This window comes from Protobothrops mucrosquamatus, unplaced genomic scaffold, assembly GCF_001527695.2.
Source record: "Protobothrops mucrosquamatus isolate PMUCROS unplaced genomic scaffold, P.Mucros_1.0 scaffold2783, whole genome shotgun sequence".
Taxonomy (NCBI): Eukaryota; Metazoa; Chordata; class Lepidosauria; order Squamata; family Viperidae; genus Protobothrops; species Protobothrops mucrosquamatus.
The window spans coordinates 78,915-98,225 of NW_015388820.1; the positions used below are offsets into that span (position 1 = coordinate 78,915).

General features: G+C 44.2%; 1 protein-coding gene across 1 annotated transcript; it reads right to left on the minus strand.

Annotated features, from left to right (window-relative positions):
- Window positions 1-6,564: 6,564 nt before the first annotated feature.
- On the minus strand, window positions 6,565-18,198 carry LOC107296395 (adhesion G-protein coupled receptor G1). The gene is made up of 13 exons (XM_015825740.2): window positions 18,159-18,198; window positions 17,407-17,829; window positions 17,020-17,149; window positions 15,756-15,900; window positions 15,330-15,458; window positions 13,794-13,916; window positions 11,625-11,670; window positions 10,988-11,091; window positions 10,640-10,758; window positions 9,461-9,729; window positions 8,412-8,520; window positions 7,526-7,794; window positions 6,565-6,945 (listed from the first exon to the last, which is right to left on the minus strand). The coding sequence occupies exons 1-13, from the start codon at window positions 18,196-18,198 to the stop codon at window positions 6,830-6,832; spliced, it is 2,022 nt and encodes a 673-aa protein (XP_015681226.1). The 3' UTR covers window positions 6,565-6,829.
- Window positions 18,199-19,311: the final 1,113 nt, after the last annotated feature.

The following is a 19,311-nucleotide window of genomic DNA, read 5'->3' on the forward strand; positions in this document are numbered from 1 at the left end:
TTGTAAAACACATCTCAAAATAGTTGCCTGTTTCACACAGGATGTGAACCAGCCAGACAAGTGGTGTGGCTAAAATAACAGAAGAGTTATAAAAGAGTTGGAAAAGACCTCGGAGGTCTTCTAGTCCACCCCTATGCTTAAGCAGGAGACCCTATAACCCTATAATTAATGGACTATTGCATCCAGTTTTGGTGGCCACGATATAAAAAAGCTGCTGAGACTATGGAAAGAGTACAGAGAAGAGCAATGAAGATGATTAGCAGGCTGGAGGCTAAAACATATAAAGAACAACGGCAGGAATTGGGTGTGTCTAGTTCAATGAAGAGAACGACGAGGGGAGACAAGATAGCAGTGTTCCAGTATTTGAGGGGCTGACACAAAGAGGAGGGGGTCCACCTATTTACTAAAGCACCAGACGGCAGGACACGATACAATGGATGGAAGCTTGTTGACGAGAGACCCAACCTAGAATTAAGGAGAAACTTCCTAAGGGTGAGAGCAATCAAGCAACTTCCGAAGTTGTGGGTTCTCCAACACTGGAGGTTTTTAAGAAGATTTTGGACAGCCACCTGTCCAGAATGGTAACAGACTCTCCTGTTTGTGCAGGGGGTTGGACTACAAGACCTCCAAGGTCCCTTCTAGTCCCTTTCCATGTTCTAACCATGCTGAGATGGAGAATTCTAGGAAGTTGCACACACTGCCTAGACTAGAGTATGCCATGTCTCCTACACACATCCCCATTTTATTTACTTCCTTGGTGGTTAGTCTAGCTCTAGCATATGTCTTTTAGCTTTCCAAGTAGCCTTCTGTGAGACAGATCTTCTGTCTGATGTGATTTATATTTATATATTTCAGAGAATGACGGCCACCCAACTTGAACGTTTGCAACTCTGGGAAGCTACAATAAATCCAAAATAAGTGAAAAACTAAGTGACAGTTCAGTTAAAATGAAAACAAACCCTTGGAACTCACAACGGTTACTCGCTTCAAAAAGGGACTCTAATCGTCCTGGCCTCTGTTATGCTGAAGTCCAGGGGTCCGGGTAGAGACCCCCGCCCCCCGACGCAGCTTATTGCGAACCGGCTTCTGGATTTGCCCGGACCCTCCGCTTCGGGCTCATCTAAGTCCCCTCGTGCAGTGCAGCCGCGGGTTGGGGGCCACTAAGCGGGACAGTCCCAACCTTGAGGCGAAGAGTCTTCTCGCGAACCCTCCTAGCTGCTCCCGCAGCCGCTTACCTGCCGCCTCTCCTCGCCTCTCTTCTTCTCTCTTCTCCCGGCTGGCGGCGCTTTCCTTTACTGCGGCATCGGCGCAGCCAAGCACAAGCGCCACGATCAGCGGGGTTTGATCCGCGCCGGCTGAGGCGGGGCTTTTCTTTTGGTGGCCCACGTGGGGACGGTCACCGGGGCAGTCCTCAGAGGCGTGGGGGAAACCCCCGCGAGTGGAAGTCCCGGGCTTCTCCGTGGCAGAATGTGCGGGGAGCGATGCTCAAGCCGGGCGGGCGGAAAAGGGCCGCCCAGATGCCGGCTTTGGAATTGGGGACGCCGGCCATTTGTGGGTGCCAACCGCCCCCGCCGTTGCAATCAGCAGGCTGACACTAGACGCGGCTGGCTCGGCCGTTGCTTCATGCTTGGGGCTAATCTTCTTTCTGGAACCTCCCCCCCCTCCTCCTTCCTCTTCTTCTCTCCTTCCTCCCTTGCGTCTGGTTTTTGGCTTGGGCAAGAGTAAAAATTCATATACGAACGGAAGAGCACCGGAGAGTCTTTTCTGAAGTCAGTGGCCATAATAATAAAACAAAATAAATAAAATAAAATCCAGTGGTAAGGAAACTAATCAAGGAGAGAAGCAACCTGGAACTAAGGAGAAACTTCCTGACAGTTAGAAATAATTAACCAGTGGAACTCCTTGCCTCCAGAAGAGGTGAATGCTCCAACATTGGAAGTTTTTAAGAAGAGACTGGACAGCCATTTGTATGAAATGGTACTATAGGGTTTCTTGCCTGTGGGGGGTTGGACTAGATGACCTCCAAGGTCCCTTCCGGCTTTATTATTATTATTGTTGTTGTTGTTCCTAATGTATAGAAGAAGAACGTTGAGTCATTCAATGCTTTCTTTCCTCTGGGAAGAGACACCGGCAGATCCCGGAGTGTCCCCCTCCCTCGCCCTGGCAGTGCTACAGCCCTGCCCTGGATTTTCTCCGCCAAATATACTTTAAAGCTCAGAGTTCGCGCACTTTCATTGAAATTCTGCTGCGCGTAGATGTTATATATATGCGATATATGTTCAGGGCAGCAAGACTACTTTGTGCACAAAAATGGAAGGGCACTTTGATGATTCCCACAGTGGATGAACGGCTGCAAAAGTGGACGAAGTTAGCAGAGAGGGCTAAAGTGACTGCTTTGAGGAAAGAAAAAAACACACAATTACTTCCATTTCTACTTGGAAACCGCTTCTGGACTTTGTGCTTGAGGTGGGAAAAAAAACAAAACTTTGATTTGGGGTTTTAGCCATTAGATAGGTTGGTTGTTATAGACATGGCTTAGACTTATATACCGCTTCACAATGCTTTACAGCCTTCTCTAAGCGGTTTACAGAGTCATCCTATCGCCCCGAACAATCATGATCCAAATGTGAGCATCACTTAAACGAGGAATCCTGCCTGATTACATTTCAAGTCATCCTCCACTTACAACAGTTCGTTTACTGACTGTTTGAAGTTACAGTGGCACTGAAAAAAGGGACTCATGACTGTTTTTCATACTTACCACCATTGTATCTTCCTCAGGGTCATGTGATCCAATTCACACACTTGGCAACTGACTTGTATTTACGACGGTTGCTGTGTCCCGGGGTCCTGTGATCCCCTTTTGCAGCCTTCTGAGAAGGAAAATCAATGGGGAAGCCAGATTCACTTAACAACCATGTTACTAACTTAACAACTGCAGTGATTCACTTAACAACCGTGGCGAGAAAGGTCGTAAAATGGGACAAAACTCTCTTAACAACTGTCTCACTTAACAACAGAAATTTTGGGCTCAACTGTGGTCGTAAATCAAAGTCTAACTCTACTAGAGCCTGCAGGAGCAGTTCATCTGCAGAATAAAGGACAATTTCTCGGTTGCCAAATACCACATTTCTTCTTCTTCTTCTTTTTATTTTTAGTTGAGAAATACAGTCAGCAACTCTGGCACAACTTTTGTTTCTAATTTAGCACCTCACCCTCTCAGTCCTGCTTCCAATAATGGGACGGCGATGCCTGCAGTCTAAATTAAAATAGGTTTATCTTTGGAGGATCCCAGTGTGGACCATGTTATGTACAATGGCAGCTAAGTTGCATGGGACAGTCTTTTAGCGCCCTCTAGAGGATATGTCGCATTTGCCAGCTGTCCAAAATGGGTCCTTATTTATGGGTTGCTGTTCAGTTGATGAATTTCCAGCTAGAGAATTTCCCATCTGATTCTTGCCCTTCTGCTGGGATGGCCAGGTTGTCACAGAATAATTGGGCTGGAAGGAACCCTGGAGGTCTTCTAGTCCAACCTCTTCCTAGAGAAACAAAACGGATTGTGCTGCAGCTGCATGACTAGGGAGCCTGCTTAAGCTTTCGAGGCAGCTGTGACACATTGTCCACACAGCAATGTTTCCTAACTTTAAGGTAGGAAGTTCTGGGAGTTCCAAATCTACCTTTCTTAAAGTTGTCAAGATTGAAAAACAATGGAGAGGAGTGTTTGTCCATTCCAACATACAGGAAGTCCTCAACTATTCTATTCTATTCTATTCTATTCTATTCTATTCTATTCTATTCTATTCTATTCTTTATTCTTTTTCTATTCTATTCTATTCTATTCTATTCTATTCTTTCTCTATTCTTTCTCTATTCTATTCTATTCTATTCTTTCTCTATTCTATTCTATTCTATTCTATTCTATTCTATTCTATTCTTTCTCTATTCTTTTTCTATTCTATTCTATTCTTTATTCTTTTTCTATTCTATTCTATTTTTTCTCTGCTCTACTCTATTCTATTCTATTCTATTCTATTCTATTCTATTCTTTATTCTTTTTCTATTCTATTATATTCTATTCTATTTTTTCTCTACTCTATTCTATTCTATTCTTTCTCTATTCTTTCTCTATTCTATTCTATTCTATTCTATTCTTTCTCTATTCTATTCTATTCTTTCTCTATTCTTTTTCTATTCTATTCTATTCTATTCTATTCTATTTTTTCTCTACTCTATTCTATTCTTTCTCTATTCTTTCTCTATTCTATTCTATTCTATTCTATTCTATTCTTTCTCTATTCTATTCTATTCTATTCTATTCTATTCTTTCTCTATTCTTATTCTATTCTATTCTATTCTATTCTATTCTATTCTATTCTATTCTATTCTATTCTATTCTATTCTATTCTATTCTTATTCTATCCTTCTGCTTTACAGCATTCTCTGAATGGTTTACAGAGTCAGCACATTGCCCCCAACAATTTGGGTCCTCATTTTACCCACCTCGCAAGGATGAAAGGCTGAGTCAACCCTCAGCCGGTCAGGATCGAACTGCTGGCAGCCTCCCATGCTGCCTTCTAGCCACTGCTCCCCCAGGCCTGACAATAAACAGCTAAATGAATGATGACTCGGCACAGTGTGTTTGCACGCTATCAAGCCAAAGCACGAGCCTTCTGCTGCCCTTATGGAGCCTGTATGAAACCCAAAGACAGACGCCGTCTTATTTCATGTCGTTTCGTATTTTACCCGAGAAACAAAGCTTGAAAGGAGAAAGGTCATCTGTGGTCTTTTCTTGCATCAACATTTCTTAGGTAAACCTTCAAAAGAAAATTGCTTTACTGTTTTGCAAGCGGGCCCCAGAAGAAAACAGGAAGAGCAGAAGGCCCTGATCATAAAATCCAAGAGCTGGAAGGGAGCCTGGAAGTCTTCTAGTCCAGCCCCTCTGCCCAAGGCAGGTGTCCTTATACTATCTATCCTGGAGAAATGGTAGTCCAATCTTTTCTTGAAAACCTCCAGGGATGGAGCACCCACAACTCCAGGAGGCAAGCTGTTCCGTTGGTTAATAGTTCTCACTGTCAGGAAACTTCTCCTTAGTCCTAGGTTGCTTCTCTCCTTCGTAAGTTCTCCCTTATCAGGAAATTCCTCATTTCCAGATTGGATCTCTCTCTGACGGGTTTCTACTCATTGCCTCATGTGCTTTGGAGAATAAATCGACATCCTCTTACTGTGACAGCCCTTCAAGTACTGGAAGACAGTTATCATGTGTCCCCAATCCTTCTCTTCAATAGGCTTGACATATGTAGTTCCCTCAACCGTCCATCATACTATTCGGCCTCCAGTCCCCTGATCATCTTTGTTGCTCTTCTCTGTGCTCTTTCTAGAGTCTCAACATCTTTTTTACATTGTGGTGACCAGAACTGCATGCAGTATTCCAAGTGTGGCCTTACCAAGGCATTATAGAGTAGTATTAACACTTCAAGTGATATAATAATAATAATAATAGTAATAGTAATAGTAATAGTAATAGTAATAATAATAATAATAATAATAATAATAATAATAATAAAAAAAAAAATAGTAGTAGTAGTAGTAGTAGTAGTAGTAGTAGTAGTAGTAGTAGTAGTAGTAGTAGTAAAGTTGGAAGGGACTTTGGAGGTCATCTAGTCCAACCCCCTACTCAGGCAGGAAACCCTATACCATTTCGGACAAATGGCTGTCCAGTCTCTTCTTAAAAACTTCCAGTGTTGGAGCATTCACCACTTCTGGAGGCAGGTGGTTCCACTGGTTAATTGTTCTCACTGTCAGGAAATTTCTCCTTAGTTCTAGGTTGCTTCTCTCCTTGATTAGTTTCCATCCGTTGCTTCTTGTCCTGCCTTCAGGCGCTTTGGAGAAGAGCTTGACTCCCTCTTCTTTGGGGCAGCCCCTGAGATATTGGAAGGCTGCTATCATGTCCCCCCTCATCCTTCTCTTCATTAAACTAGACCTACCCAATTCCAGCAACTGTTCCTTATATGTTTTAGCCTCCAGTCCCCTGATCATCTTTGTTGCTCTTCTCTGTACTCTTTCTAGAGTCTCAGCATCTTTTTTACATCAAAAACTGGATGCAGTATTCCAAGTGTGGCCTTATCAAGGCGTTATTAAATGGTATTAATACTTCATGTGATCTTGATTCTCTCCCTGTTTGATGCAGCTCAGGACTGTGTTGGCTTTTTTGGCAGCTGCAGCACACGGCTGGCTCATATTTAAGTGATTGTTCACTAGGACTCCTAGATCCCTCTCAAAAGTTACTGCTATTGAGCCAGGCCCCACCTATTCTGCACCTGTGCGTTTGGCTTTTCCTAAGTTAAGTGCAAGTGCTTCCTTTTCTAACCACTGAAAAGCATTTTGTGAGTGGGATGCAATAGGCCAGGGGGAGGTTTGCTGAAACATGGGGGCTTCCAGGAACAGGCCGGGACAGGATTAGTCCCATGTTTCTTACAGTCCCAAACAACCAGCCTGGCACAGAACACAAACAACTGGTACTTTGAGCTATATTTATCCAGACTGTAATCAAGAAGACATCTGCACTAATAAAATTTGCCTTTAATATACATAGCTTAAATTTCAATGTACTCTCATAAATTTTTTACACCACAGGAATTTTTTTTTTTAAAAAATATTTACATTAGAAAAAAGAGCCATACAAATATTGAAGGAAAACAGGTCAGTATCATCTCCAAGCTACCCAGAGGTATGAAGTCACCCAGGTCCACCAAAGAATTGCTTGGCTGAGTTTCCAGGGAGATCCTCCCACGAGCGTCTCCCACCCAAAGTCCTCCTGGCCGGGACGAGGTCAGATGCTGGAGCTGCTGGACTGGAGCTTCAGGCTGTTGGAAGTTGTGCACTGCATGGAACTCGACCTGCGAGCCTGCAGCACTTTGGCCAAGTACCAAAGGAAGATGAGGAAGCCTGGAGAAACGGGAGAAGATCAGAGATGTTGAGCAGTGAGGAATCCGGACACAGGGACGGAACTGCAGTGTAATGTGGCACTGCAGGAATAACCTTGAGGGACAGGAGGAAGAGCTGCAGCCAAAGCAACAGATAAAAGAAATCGGAGTCAAAGAATAGACAAAAAAGAAAAGAGTTGGAAGGGAGCTTAGAGGTCTTCTAGTCCAGCCCCTGCTGTCCAAACTTTTCTTGAAACCTCCAGTGATGGAGCACCCACAACGTCTGGAGGCAAGCTGTTCCACTGATTCCTATTGTGTTGTGTAAAAATCCAGGAGACAAAAACTGATAAAGTGGCAGATCTCAAGACTAAAGTAAGCAGGAATAATTACTGACCTGGGAGAGAATGGATGATGGTGAAAAGTTAAGACAACCAAACCCTTGATCATCCCATCCGCTTCGGATCTCCGTCACTTTGACAAGCTCAAATTGAATTGAAAGGATGAAGTCATAACCAAAATGCAAGCCTCTTGTGTTGTGTGAAAATCCAGGGGCCAAAACCTGGCAGATCTCAAGAGTAAGGTGAGCAGGAATAATTACTGACCTTGGAGAGAGTTGATGATGGTGAAAAGATAGACGGCCACCAACTTGAAGGTCCCAGAAGCGAACGCAAAGAAGACCAGCCCCCACGGGATGCCCAGCACGCAGCTCAGGCCCAGGAGCATCACCGCATATTCCCAGTGATGCTCTCGGTGTCTCAGCCTGAGAATCTCATACACCATGGTGGCCAGCATTATGCTGTTGAAGAAGAGCACCAGGCTTAAATAGCCCAAATTCAGGAAATTGTGGATCTCCTGTTTGGTAATCCAACAGCTGGAGAAGAAGAGAGAAAAAAAAAACAGAAAAATATGTCTAGGCACTATTTAACTAGCTAGAAGGCGCATGAAAACTGGAATATAAGCCTTCAAATCGGCTGAGAAATTTTCTTTAAGATGACACCTTCCCAAAAAACAGGAATGTCCAAGACACTCATGTGCTCACCTTTTGCAACTCTCCGGCGAGCAAAGTCAATGGGGAAGCCAGATTCACTTAACAACCGTGTTACTTGCTTAACAACTGCAGCGATTCGCTTAACAACTGGGTCAAGAAAAGTCGTAAAATGGGGCAAAACTCACTTAACGAAGGTCTCAGCAACAAAAAGTTGAGGCTCCATTATGGTTGTTAAGTCAAGGCCTACCTATATGTGATTCACTTAACTGCAGTGATTGGCTTATCGGCAGGGCAAAAAGAAAAAAAAGGGTCATAAAACCAGGCGCGACTCAATTAACAAGCGCCTAGCTTAACAGTGGGAGTTCTAGTTCCAATTGCAGCCGTAAATCCAGGGCGACCTGCATTGTATCTCAGCTTCTACAGCCGTTAATCCTCAAGGAGAAATGCACCTCTCGGAAAGGACAGTAGGGGGCGCTCTTTTCCACGCTCCAAGAACTTACATGGTTGAATTGGTGTATTTATCAGCAGCCTCGTAGACCTTAAAAGAGAAAGGGCCGTAGTGGGACTGATCGATCACAAAAATTAGACACACGATGAACATGGGAAGACCTGCGGAGGAGAAGAGTCCACATTAGGGCTTCTTCCATACTCCCTGCCCATATTGCTCACTCAGAAAGTTTTTTAAGTTTTTCGTTGATTTAAACCAGGGGTAGGCAACCTGGGCCCTTTTATGACTCCTGGACTTCAACTCCAAGAATTCCTGAGCCAGCTGTGCTGAGGGGAAAGGGAGAGGTTTCCAAGCTGAGCCATGCTGGCTCAGGAATTCTGGGCGTTGAAGTCCACGAGTCATGAAAGAGCCCAGGTTGCCTACCCCAGGTTTAAACTATTTCCATACTGTCCAGTATCTACTTCCCTCCTAGATTTTTCCAAAGTGAAACACCGAATAAAGCAATATCTGATTAAAAAGGACTCAGAGAATCTAAAACTAGAGCCAAGTGAAATTTGCAGGACAATCGTGAGAATCATGAAGGACACAGTAGCTGGAGAGCCGTTATTAGTCTAGCAAAAAAAAAATTAGCAGCTTTTCTGAAGAGCAAATATGATTTAAAAAGGCTTTTTTTTGTTAAAAACACGGATGAAATGATGCCGTTTTTAACCAAACTCATTCATCAAAACTGAGCGATTCATCCTGACAGTAAGGGAAGAGATTTTTTAAAAAGCATGGAATTTTCTTAAGAAGACAAAGTCTCAGAAAATTGAAAAACGTCGAATAGATTACAATCAAATGCGATGCCCTCCTTATAAAGGCCGGGATGGCAGGGTCCTTTCTTCCACCTTGTTCTTCGGTGCCTACATACCAGGGCTTGTCTGTGAGAATCCGGCTCATCTAAAGCCACTTCCTGAATTCACAGCAGAAACTAGTCTAAATTTAAGCTTCGCATCAATCTTTTGTGGTCGTGCCCACCGTCTTCCTCTCTGTCTGCTTCTTTTTCTACAGAAAGCCACTCCGAGGTGACTCGTCTCGCTCCCCTGAGCTTTTGCCACTCACCCCAGCCCACCAGGCAAAGTTTGAAGAGCAAGTGTTTGACGTAGGAGTTGAAGACTTCGATCACCAGCCGGTAGAGACTGTAGCCCTCAATGGCCATCCAGGTCAAGCACGCAAGCAAGCCGAAGTGCAGGAACATGGCACCAGCTTTGCAAGCCGTGTCCCCTCCGGTGGGAGCCAGGGGCACCGCGATGAGGAAGCTCATGTCGAGGAGAAAGATGGCCCAGAGGAGGTTCATGTGGACATAGACAATGTGGTCCCTCTGCTTTTTCCTGTGAAGAGAAGGAAGAGCATCGTACTTCTCTTCTTGATTGAGGCTCTGAGCTGCGGTCATGAAAAGCCTTAGAACCTGTTGTGGGAAAGGGTTTGATCCCCAAGACCTGATCCCTGAGTTATCTAGCCTGCCTCTGTCAAAGCTGCCATCCTTCGCTCACCTCTATGCTTCTCTTAGCTGCCAGTCTGCCATACATTATTGGGGGGGGGAGGGAGTAATTAGGGAAGGGACCTCAAGCAAGACATGGCAAACCCAAAGGGATAGTTGTGCCATCTGGAGAGATCCCAAGATCATAGTCCTGGGAATGGAATGCAGCACCTGTCCATCTACCAACCATGACAGGGACCGTTACCAAAACATCTTCTCGAACTGTGACCGGACAATGGGGAGTTAAGGAGGGGAAGGGGGAAGCTAACACAGAGATTTTTGTGCTCAAATTTCAGTCCTGGCTTTGCATTAGTAAAAGGAACCTTTTCACTACAAATGGAGTAGAGAGTTAGTTCTTTCCTAAGGGATCAGATTTGGGCCAGGTCTGACAGTCTCCCTCCAGATGTTCTGCAGGCCGTTCTCACAGTCCATTGCTGTTGGCTGTGCTGGTTGAGGTTCATGGAAACTGAAGTCCAAAGGACTGGACGGCCACGGGTCATTGACCTTTGCCCATCTCAGAAAATATATATCCTTCAAATGCACACAGACCCCCACCCCCCACAGACCTCTGTCCATGGTGTCCCCTTCCCATTGATATGGTAGACCAGGGGTAGGCAACCTTGGCTCTTTTATGACTCGTGGACTTCAACTCCCAGAGCTATGCTGGCTCAGGAATTCTGGGAGTTGAAGTCCACGAGTCGTAAAAGAGCCAAGGTTGCCTACCCCTGTGGTAGACGAATGCCCCACTCCACACAACCTACTTGGAACAAAGGAAAAAGAAGATGGTGAAGAACGAAGCTAGAGCCGAAATGACGCAACCAACGTAAGTCACAATAGTCAGGTACTCATAGTGGATGTGGTCTATATCTGGAGAGGCTACCTGCACAAGAAAGGAAGAAAATGGTTTAGGAAGCACAAGAGGGGAGAAAAGACCGCAGAAATCGTCCAGTGATTCTATAGATGAGCTCGGGGCCCAGCTCCACCAGACTGTGTCATATTACAACTCAATCAGTGACCAGGTTTCTTGGGGTTGTCAGTTGTTGCAGATCTTCCGCAACATCTGGAAGGGCCCCCATTTTTTTTCCCGACCTGCTCTGCAAGATACTCACCATGAGCACCGCAAAGAAGGTGAGATGGTCACAAAGGCAGGTGGTCTGATATTCCTCTTGTATCACTTCACAGCCTGATGTGTTCCACTTTCCAGGGTGGCTGGCTAAAATCAAAAAGAGCATTTCATCAACGATTCGCCTTCTTGTGTCCACGTGGGGATTCCAGACTAATTCCCCATCTGACTCCTCCCCCAATCTCAGCCAGTGTCTCTCCAACACCCACCTGGCTTCATGTCCAGGTCAGGACTCGAACTCACAATCTCCTCGTTTCTTAATCTTAACTATTACACCAAACTGGTATTTTAAATTGGTTTTAACTAAATTTTAGTAGAAGCGGCCTATTTAAATATTTATTTTTAATCATTAATCATTTAATCATTTTCTTAAATTTTGTATTGTATTGTATTAGTTGTTTTTAAACTGGCTGTAAGCCGCCCTGAGTCCTCCGGGAGAAGGGCGGGGTATAAATATAATAAAATTCAAATTCAAATTCAGGGATCGGATTATTTAGTTTCTAATCTTTGCTAACCGCAGCTGCATTTTCCACAAGTGGACAAATGCAGAAATTACTGAAGGAGAAACCCAGAGCTGCCTTTCAAAACTTCATTTTTACACCCCAACTCCTTTAGATACTTACCCTTGGAACTCACGTCCCAGAAGACACATATGGGAGTCAAATTCCTCTGAAATAAGATGAAAATTCAAATAGTGAACATCGCACATGGCACAAGAAAAATATCCACAGGGAAATGAGATTATTTACCTCTTTTTCTGGCTCAAAAACAGCAACTGTGAGAGGGACCTTGGAGTCCTAGTGGATGATCACTTAAATATGAGCCAGCAGTGTGCGGCAGCAGCCAAAAAAGCTAATACAATCCTGGGTTGCATAAACAGAGGCATAGAATCAAGATCACGCGAAGTATTATTACCGCTTTATAAAACCCTAGTGAGGCCACACCTGGAATACTGCAGCCAGTTTTGGTCACCATACTGCAAAAAAAGATGTTGAGACCTTGGGAAAAGGGCAGAGAAGAGCAACTAAATTGATTAAAGGCCTGGAGACTAAAACATACAAAAAATGGTTGCAGGATTTGGGAGGTAAAAAGGATTAGGGGCAACATGATAGCAGTATTCCAGGATTTGAGGGGCTGCCACAAAGAAGAGGGGGATCAACTTATTTTCCAAAGCACCAGAAACAATGAACGGAAACTAATCAAGGAGAGAAGCAATCTGGAACTAAGGGGAAACTTCCTAACAGTGAGGACAATTAACCAGTGGAACAATTTGCCTCCAGAAGTTATAGGTGCTCCATCACTGGAGGTTTTTAAGGAGATTGGACAACCACTTGTCTGGAATGGTATAGGGTCTCCTGCCTGAGCAGGGGGTTGGACTAGCTAGAAGACCTTCAAAGTCCCTTTTGGATCTATTCTGATTGATTGAAAGCTGCTGCTTTGAAAACAAAATTATCTTGTTTAAACTTCAGAAATTAAAGCAGTTGAAGAAAAATTTGAAAGACGCCAAAGCATATTCAAAAAAGAAAGAAATTGATTATTTTGGATTACAAAGCAACATTCTACATTTCTCTGGCTTAGCTGCTGGCTGATTGCTGCTTATTGGAAAAACCTTCTGCTTAAAACCACGTATTTGCATGTTATTTCCCTAGGAGTGATGCCCTGTTTTATTTTGAGCTGAATTGCTTGTAAGCGTACAAAGGAACCAATTTCCCAAGGGCTGAACATATCTAAAGAATAGTCTTTCGATTTCCATTGTGTTGCAAACAAAATCCTGGAATATAGTTGGTGGAGAAAATATGCTAAATTATCAGGTGCAATTCTACAGCACACCATTGTGTAAGAAATTGTTTCTATGATTTTTGGGCTGGAGGCCAGGGATTACTTAGTCAAGCAACTCCACCCCGAGGCAGGAAAACCAAGTTCTGTTTTTGTGTTTCTGAACTGAACATTTTGTATTGAATCATAGAATCATGGAAGGGACCTTGGAGGTCTTCTAGTCCAACCCCTTGCTCAAACAGGAGACCCTATTATCACCCCAGACAAATGGCTGTCCAATCTTTTTTTTTAAAACCTATATCTATTAACATAATGCCTGTGAATATAATCCCTGTTCCCTAGTGGTCTCGACATCTTTTTTCGTATGATGGTGACCAAAACTGGACGTAGTATTCCAAGTGTGGCCTTACCAATGCAATATAGAGCAGCACTATTGGTTCACGTAATCTTGATGCTATCCCTCTGTTGATGCAGCCCAGGCAGTGGTGGGATTCAAATATGTGAACCACCGGTTCTCTGTGTGGATGCCGCCTCCAGAAGTCCATTCTGGGCCTGGGCAACAAAAAATTAGCTACCGGTTCTGCCGAACTGGTGCGATCCGGCTGAATCCCATCACCGAGCCCAGGACTGCTTTGGGTTTTTTGGACACTGCAGCACACAGCTGGCTCATTTGTCTACCAGGTCACCTAGATCCCTCTCACATCAGTGACTCCCACTGAAGTCCCACTAGAAATTGATTTTAGGAGCAAGGCTAATTCACACGTTCACCAGATATCCTGAAGATATTTATCCACTTCCTTTGTGAATGTGTTGGATTACCAGTCCCATATAAAGATTAAGAAGTGGAGAAACCTTGCTTGATAGAAGTCAAGTGTCTCACGGAGTAATCTTTGGCTTAGTTTGTCCTACCACTAAGTTCTCAGGGGTTCCTTATCTCAAGGCAGCTCGTGAAAAATCTTGATGGAGATTCTCTTCCGCCCCACCAGGGAGATGGGGAGAAGATATTTCAGACCTACCGGAAGGAGATGGTGCCAAAAGGTGATAGAGAGACGCTCTTCTCTGGGCAACCCATGGACAGGCCGGTTGCCCACTGAGATGCCAATCACATTTCCACCAAGGAGTGAGTTGGAATCGTTATCCTGCCAGAAAGGAACTTTGAAAACTAAACATACATAGATATATACCGGTACATAGATACATACATACAGTTGATTTCAACTGCACATCTCATGCCACTTTTTTCAGTGCTGTTGTAACTTTGAACGGTCACTAAGCGAAGTGTTGTAAGTCAAGGACGACCTGTACTGTTTTTCAACCTTTAAGCATCTTTAAGATACTGTAGTTGGACTTCAGCTACCAGAATTCCTCAGCCAGTATACAGGTTTGCTTATTTTGGACTGGACTGGATTGGACTGGATTGGAGTGCCAACCACCTTGTCTAGATGCCAAATGCTGGGTCAGATGACTGCAAGGACAGTGTGATGGTCCTAATCACAATCACAAATGTCATATGTCACATTTTTCAGTGTCATTGTCACTTCTAATTGTCATTAAACCAATGGTTGTAAACTGAGGACCATGTGTATTTGAATAACTAAGCTCAATTCCTTACAACCCACCATATAGTATATACACAGCAAGGGGTCGTTAGACCTATGTGACCTGGGAAGCTAAGCTGGGTCAGCTCTGTTTCAAATTTGGATGGGAAACAGCCAAGGAGTCTCAGAACTCCAGGGTAGACTGGGAACTCAGGGGGGGGGGGAAATATTACGAAAGAAGTCCCAAAGGTGCTTTTTCACGAGGCAACTGGACTGTCTGGTTTTTTCCTTCGAAGACGTTTCGCTTCTCATCCAAGAAGCTTCAGTTGCCTCGTGAAAAAGCACCTTTGGGACAACCAGGACCTGGAGGGATGAGAACCTCCATAGATGTTGCAAAAGAAAGCAGCAGTCAACCGTTTCTGTCTTGTTACGAAGAAAACGGCGGCACGTTCAGGACTTGAGCTCAACCCGAAGACGATTTTTACCTTCCTGAGCAAACCTGTCTCAAACTAGGGCTCTTGCACAGCTGTTGACTTTGCAACAAAAGCTTTCCTAGGAGCCCAACTTTGCTGATGCAAGAGGTAAAGCCGCTTGGTTTCATAGAATATCTGAGACATGAGAAAAAGAATACCACACAGCCCCAAAGCAGACAGATTCCAGCATGCACAGCTAACTTTTCATAGATCAGGGGGCAGATTCTGAAACCTCGTGAGGAAATGCGTGTTGTCTCTGGTTTTAGACTGAAACACGGTTGCATCGTCTCAACGCAGCTGTTCACTTCTGTTTGATGCACCAAAGTTGGGGCTGACTTGGAGGAACCTTCAACTTTAAAGCAGGCGGGGTGGGGGGAGCCTTGAACATCTGCTCTGAACTTGCTTTGAACATCTGGCGCTCTTGGCACAGCACTCAGACAAAATAAATTCATGTCCAAAGCCCCACTGAATTCTTCGGGTTTTTTTAAATATGCGAACGAATCAGCGCCAAGGGCACCAAAACGGTCCTTCCCATCACTACCTGGAAGAGGGTCTCGCTTGTGGCAGACAACACCACAACCTTCATCTCCTCGCTCTTGAAGCCATCTCTGGTTTTCTCAAACACTTTTTTGGGCAGGTTAACTTGGAACTTACGGACGACGTTGTTCTCCTGCAGACAGAAAATGAGCCCATCTTTACAAGCAAGAAGTGGGGATCCTTATTTATTTATAGAGCAGAGAATCTATCATGGCTCCCAACGTCTTTATTAGAGATGCAGGAGAGAGTTTTAAAATGCAATTATTCACGAGACACAAGTGGCAAATAGTAAACAACCACGGAAATGCATTCAGGTTTTCTTGCAGACATGCTCTTTGGTTTGGGAACTGATGACAAAAAATGGGCAACAGGAAAAGAGAAGATGGAGCAAAGTGGAAGTTGACAGACATCATTTTGATGCTGGACTCACCTTCAGGGTAACTCCAATGGGAAGGCTTTCAGGAATTTGGAGTGGGACTTTCTGGATATTTGCATGCATTACTCTCCCATCAAAAGTCTTGTGGTCTCCTGGGAATTCCAGTTCGTTCAGCTTTGACTCCAATTGCTGCAGGAACCTGTTGAGGATGGGAGAACTGGATGTAGCTGGAGATACTACACTGGACCATTATTCATCTGGGCTAACTGAGAAGGATGGATCCAGCAGTTGTAATCCATAAACCACAGCTTAGCCTTCTGTGGGAATCTGGCTATCATTGCTTCAACCATCCATGATTCCGGCAAACCATAATTAAACACAATGTGTAAATCACAGCTTCTTTGGTCCTCAAAACTGTGCAAGCATTTGCTCTCAATCCATTTCTGAATGTTGCCTCCCAGATCTGCTTTACACAATTTAAGGAACTAGATTTGAAGGCATAAATTAGTTTTACTGGAATTTTTTTTTTAAAGAGAGCTCTTTTTGAACAGACACTTGTGGACTCAAAGAACTGGACTCAGGGATTGCACTTGCCATTTCTCCAACACCATCGTTTTGTGTTGCACTTGCCATTTCTCCAATGCAATCATTTTGTGTCTCATTACACATCCATACACATATCCACCGTGTTCAGATGGCATTTAGAACACCCTCCAAATGCTAAGTACACGTCATCCTCAATTTACGACTATTCGTTGAACAGCTGTTACAGCAGCCTCGAAAAAAGGGACTCATGACCTGCACTCACACTTACAATTGTTGCACTACCCACCGCCTCAGTCACACAATCACAATTTGGGCACTTGGGAACTGGCTCACATTTACAACCAGTGGCAGCATCTTACAGTCCCAGGATTATAATTTGCGACTTTTTTTGCAAATTTCTGGCAAAAATACAGCTGAAGAACTATATGGTTTGCCTAATGACCATTGTGAAAATCATCATAAGATCGGGTCCGACTTGACTTACGACCTCAATGACTTACAACAGAAATTCTGATCCCAATTGTGATCATAAGACAAGGACCACCTGTAGGTGCTAATCTGAAAAGTTGGGAGATTCCAGATCCTAAGACACATACAAGACTTGTGCAAAGAGCATCTCTAACCACTTGCACGACCGGACTTGTGCAAGAATTGTGCAAAGAGCACCTCCCACCACCCTGCTCCATCTCCATCTCCTTTTTGCAGCCAATGAACAATGCCTACTTTATTAATATGCATGAATAAGAATGCAGATTGGCTGCCAAATACTCACAAAAATGGATCTTCCGAAGGCCCGTCTGTATCGCTGCTAGGACGGGTTTCCAAGCTCTTCAGTTTTAACTCTGCTTCCCCAATTTCTTCTTCCACCGTGCTGGTTTTCTTCTGGTCTCTCTTCCCATAATCTACGGAGCAAAGCAGACCAGCAAAGTAAAATAAAAGGGCCTCACTAGTTGGCTGTTCCTGGGAAAAACCCGCCATGGCCAACTGGTCATTAAGTGTGAAAAACGGTCCTAAGTCACTTTTTTCAGCGCCATTGTACCTTTGAACGGTCGCTAAGCAAACTGTTGTAAGTCAAGGACTACAGTGCGTTCAATAGTGAATGCAAATGTTAATTCTGTCTTTCCCTTTCCAGGGTCCATCCCGGTCTGATGCAACTCACCTAGGAAGAACTTGCATCCCGTCACGCTGGGAAAGGAGTGACTGACAGAGCCATTGTTGAAGGCGTAGGAGACGTTACTGAGTGAATCGGGCCCATCTTCGCTCGCTTCGCAGGCGACATTTAGAGAGGAGAACGGATAATTAGCTTGGTAACTCAGCTGGTAAGTGCTACTGATTCCGTAGGTAAGGTTGAACAGATGGTCATCCTGAAACCAGTAAATGCAAAAGCGATACGTCCCCAAAAGTGTAGGCAAAGCCCAGGACTGCTGAGGTCCCGGTGGGAACGGGGCGCTTATATTAAGTCCGTCAGCACCGTTGGAGATTGTGATGGTGTCTGGCTGGGTTTCGTAACGGATGTGGCCTTCAACCGTCTGCCTCCGGTTAGCGCAGAAGCGAAAGTCGTAGCTGCTGACCCCATGCACACCTACAGCACACCCCAAAAAAGAAAAGCAAAGATTTAGGATCGGAGGGAATTACCCAAAGATCTGCAAGGGTTTGCAGTTAATGCTACAAAAACAGAGTAGCGTTCATTCCAGAAAAGCAGAAATGTTCCCACTATTAGTTCAATTCCTTCATCCACCACCAGCAAAGGCATTAACCATACGTGGTGGGACTTGTAGTCCAAGGGAACTGGGAGGGGCCAGGTTTGGCAAGAAGGGTGTATATCATGATGAATTCACCACAGAAGAAGCAAGGTCGGAGATTTCGATTCTCCATGAATGGAGAAAATAAAATTAAGAGTGTTTATGTTACCTTGGAGCTGGAAAAAGACAGAAAGAAGATAGAAGAGCATCCTGGGTGATCTGGTCTTGGGCTGAGGGATCTAGCTTAACGTGGCAACTGTGATCTTCTGAGAGACACTCTTCTTGAAGATGTGTGTCTTCTGGAAGCATCTGCAATCCTGGAATTAAAATCCCATCACGGTGTTTCTGCAAAAGAATTGTGGAAAATGGAAGATCTTGTCAATTATGTTTTTTAATCGGGTCACCCATGGTATGCTGCAAATGGTCATAAATGCAGCTGTGTTGCTGAGTGCTCAAAGTGGTGTCACGTGATCACAAGGATCCGATCTGGGTCAAAAGTTTCTTCTTTGGGTCGTTTGTAATTTTGAACTGTGACTAGGAGAACGGTTGTGAGTCAAGGACCACCTGTATATTTATATGTTATTTTAGCCAAGAACTTGAGTAGGTAAGGTTATATTTCACAAACTTCAATTCATGACTTACTTTTTCTGTGGGGGGAAGACCTGGCAAAACCTGGGGGTGGAATGAAAAGGGGAATTAGCCTAGAATCTTTATGTAGCCACAAGCAAATTAGCTCCAACACCCCTTGAGTGCCATTGGCCCTTATCCCAAAGGTGCTTTTTCACAAGGCAACTGGGCTGTTTTTCTCCCTCTCTGAAGACATTTCGCTTCTCATCCAAGAAGCTTCTTCAGTTTTTTCAAAGAAGAAGCTTCTTGGATGAGAAGTGAAACATTTTCGAAGGAAAAACAAGAAAGTCCAGTTGCCTCTTGAAAAAGCGCTTTTGGGACAACCAGGACCTGGAGGATGGAGAATCTCCACAGACATTGGCCCTTATTCAACCAGGTGTCCACCGTTAGTGGAGAAGATTCCTGGGCGTAGGCTTTAGCAATAAATCAGCCTAATTGAACTTTCATGTGTGGACCTGGTTCTTTGCGCTTGACATCTTCTCTTTTTTTCTGGATTAAAATTTGAAGCTCATTTCAAAACAAAATAATACATTCCAGACCACTTCCAAATAAGGCTGCTTAGCTGCTGTTAGCCGCAGCACAGACTAAATTGTAGCCAGCAGCCCAGCCCAGCCCAGTCTAACCCACCAGTGTTCTTCTCTTAATGGCATCGCCATCTAAATGTTGGCCAAAAGGGGTGGCCATCAAGGCTTAGG

Excerpts from the sequence above, each read along its gene's own strand:
- LOC107296395 (XM_015825740.2), bottom strand. The coding sequence starts at position 18,198 with ATGCTCTTCTATCTTCTTTCTGTCTTTTTCCAGCTCCAAG. Across the intron at positions 15,459-15,755 it reads CCATTGGAGTTACCCTGAAG|GAGAACAACGTCGTCCGTAA; the intron begins GTGAGTCCAGCA and ends TTCTGTCTGCAG. Across the intron at positions 7,795-8,411 it reads AAATACACCAATTCAACCAT|CTGTTGGATTACCAAACAGG; the intron begins GTAAGTTCTTGG and ends CTTCTTCTCCAG.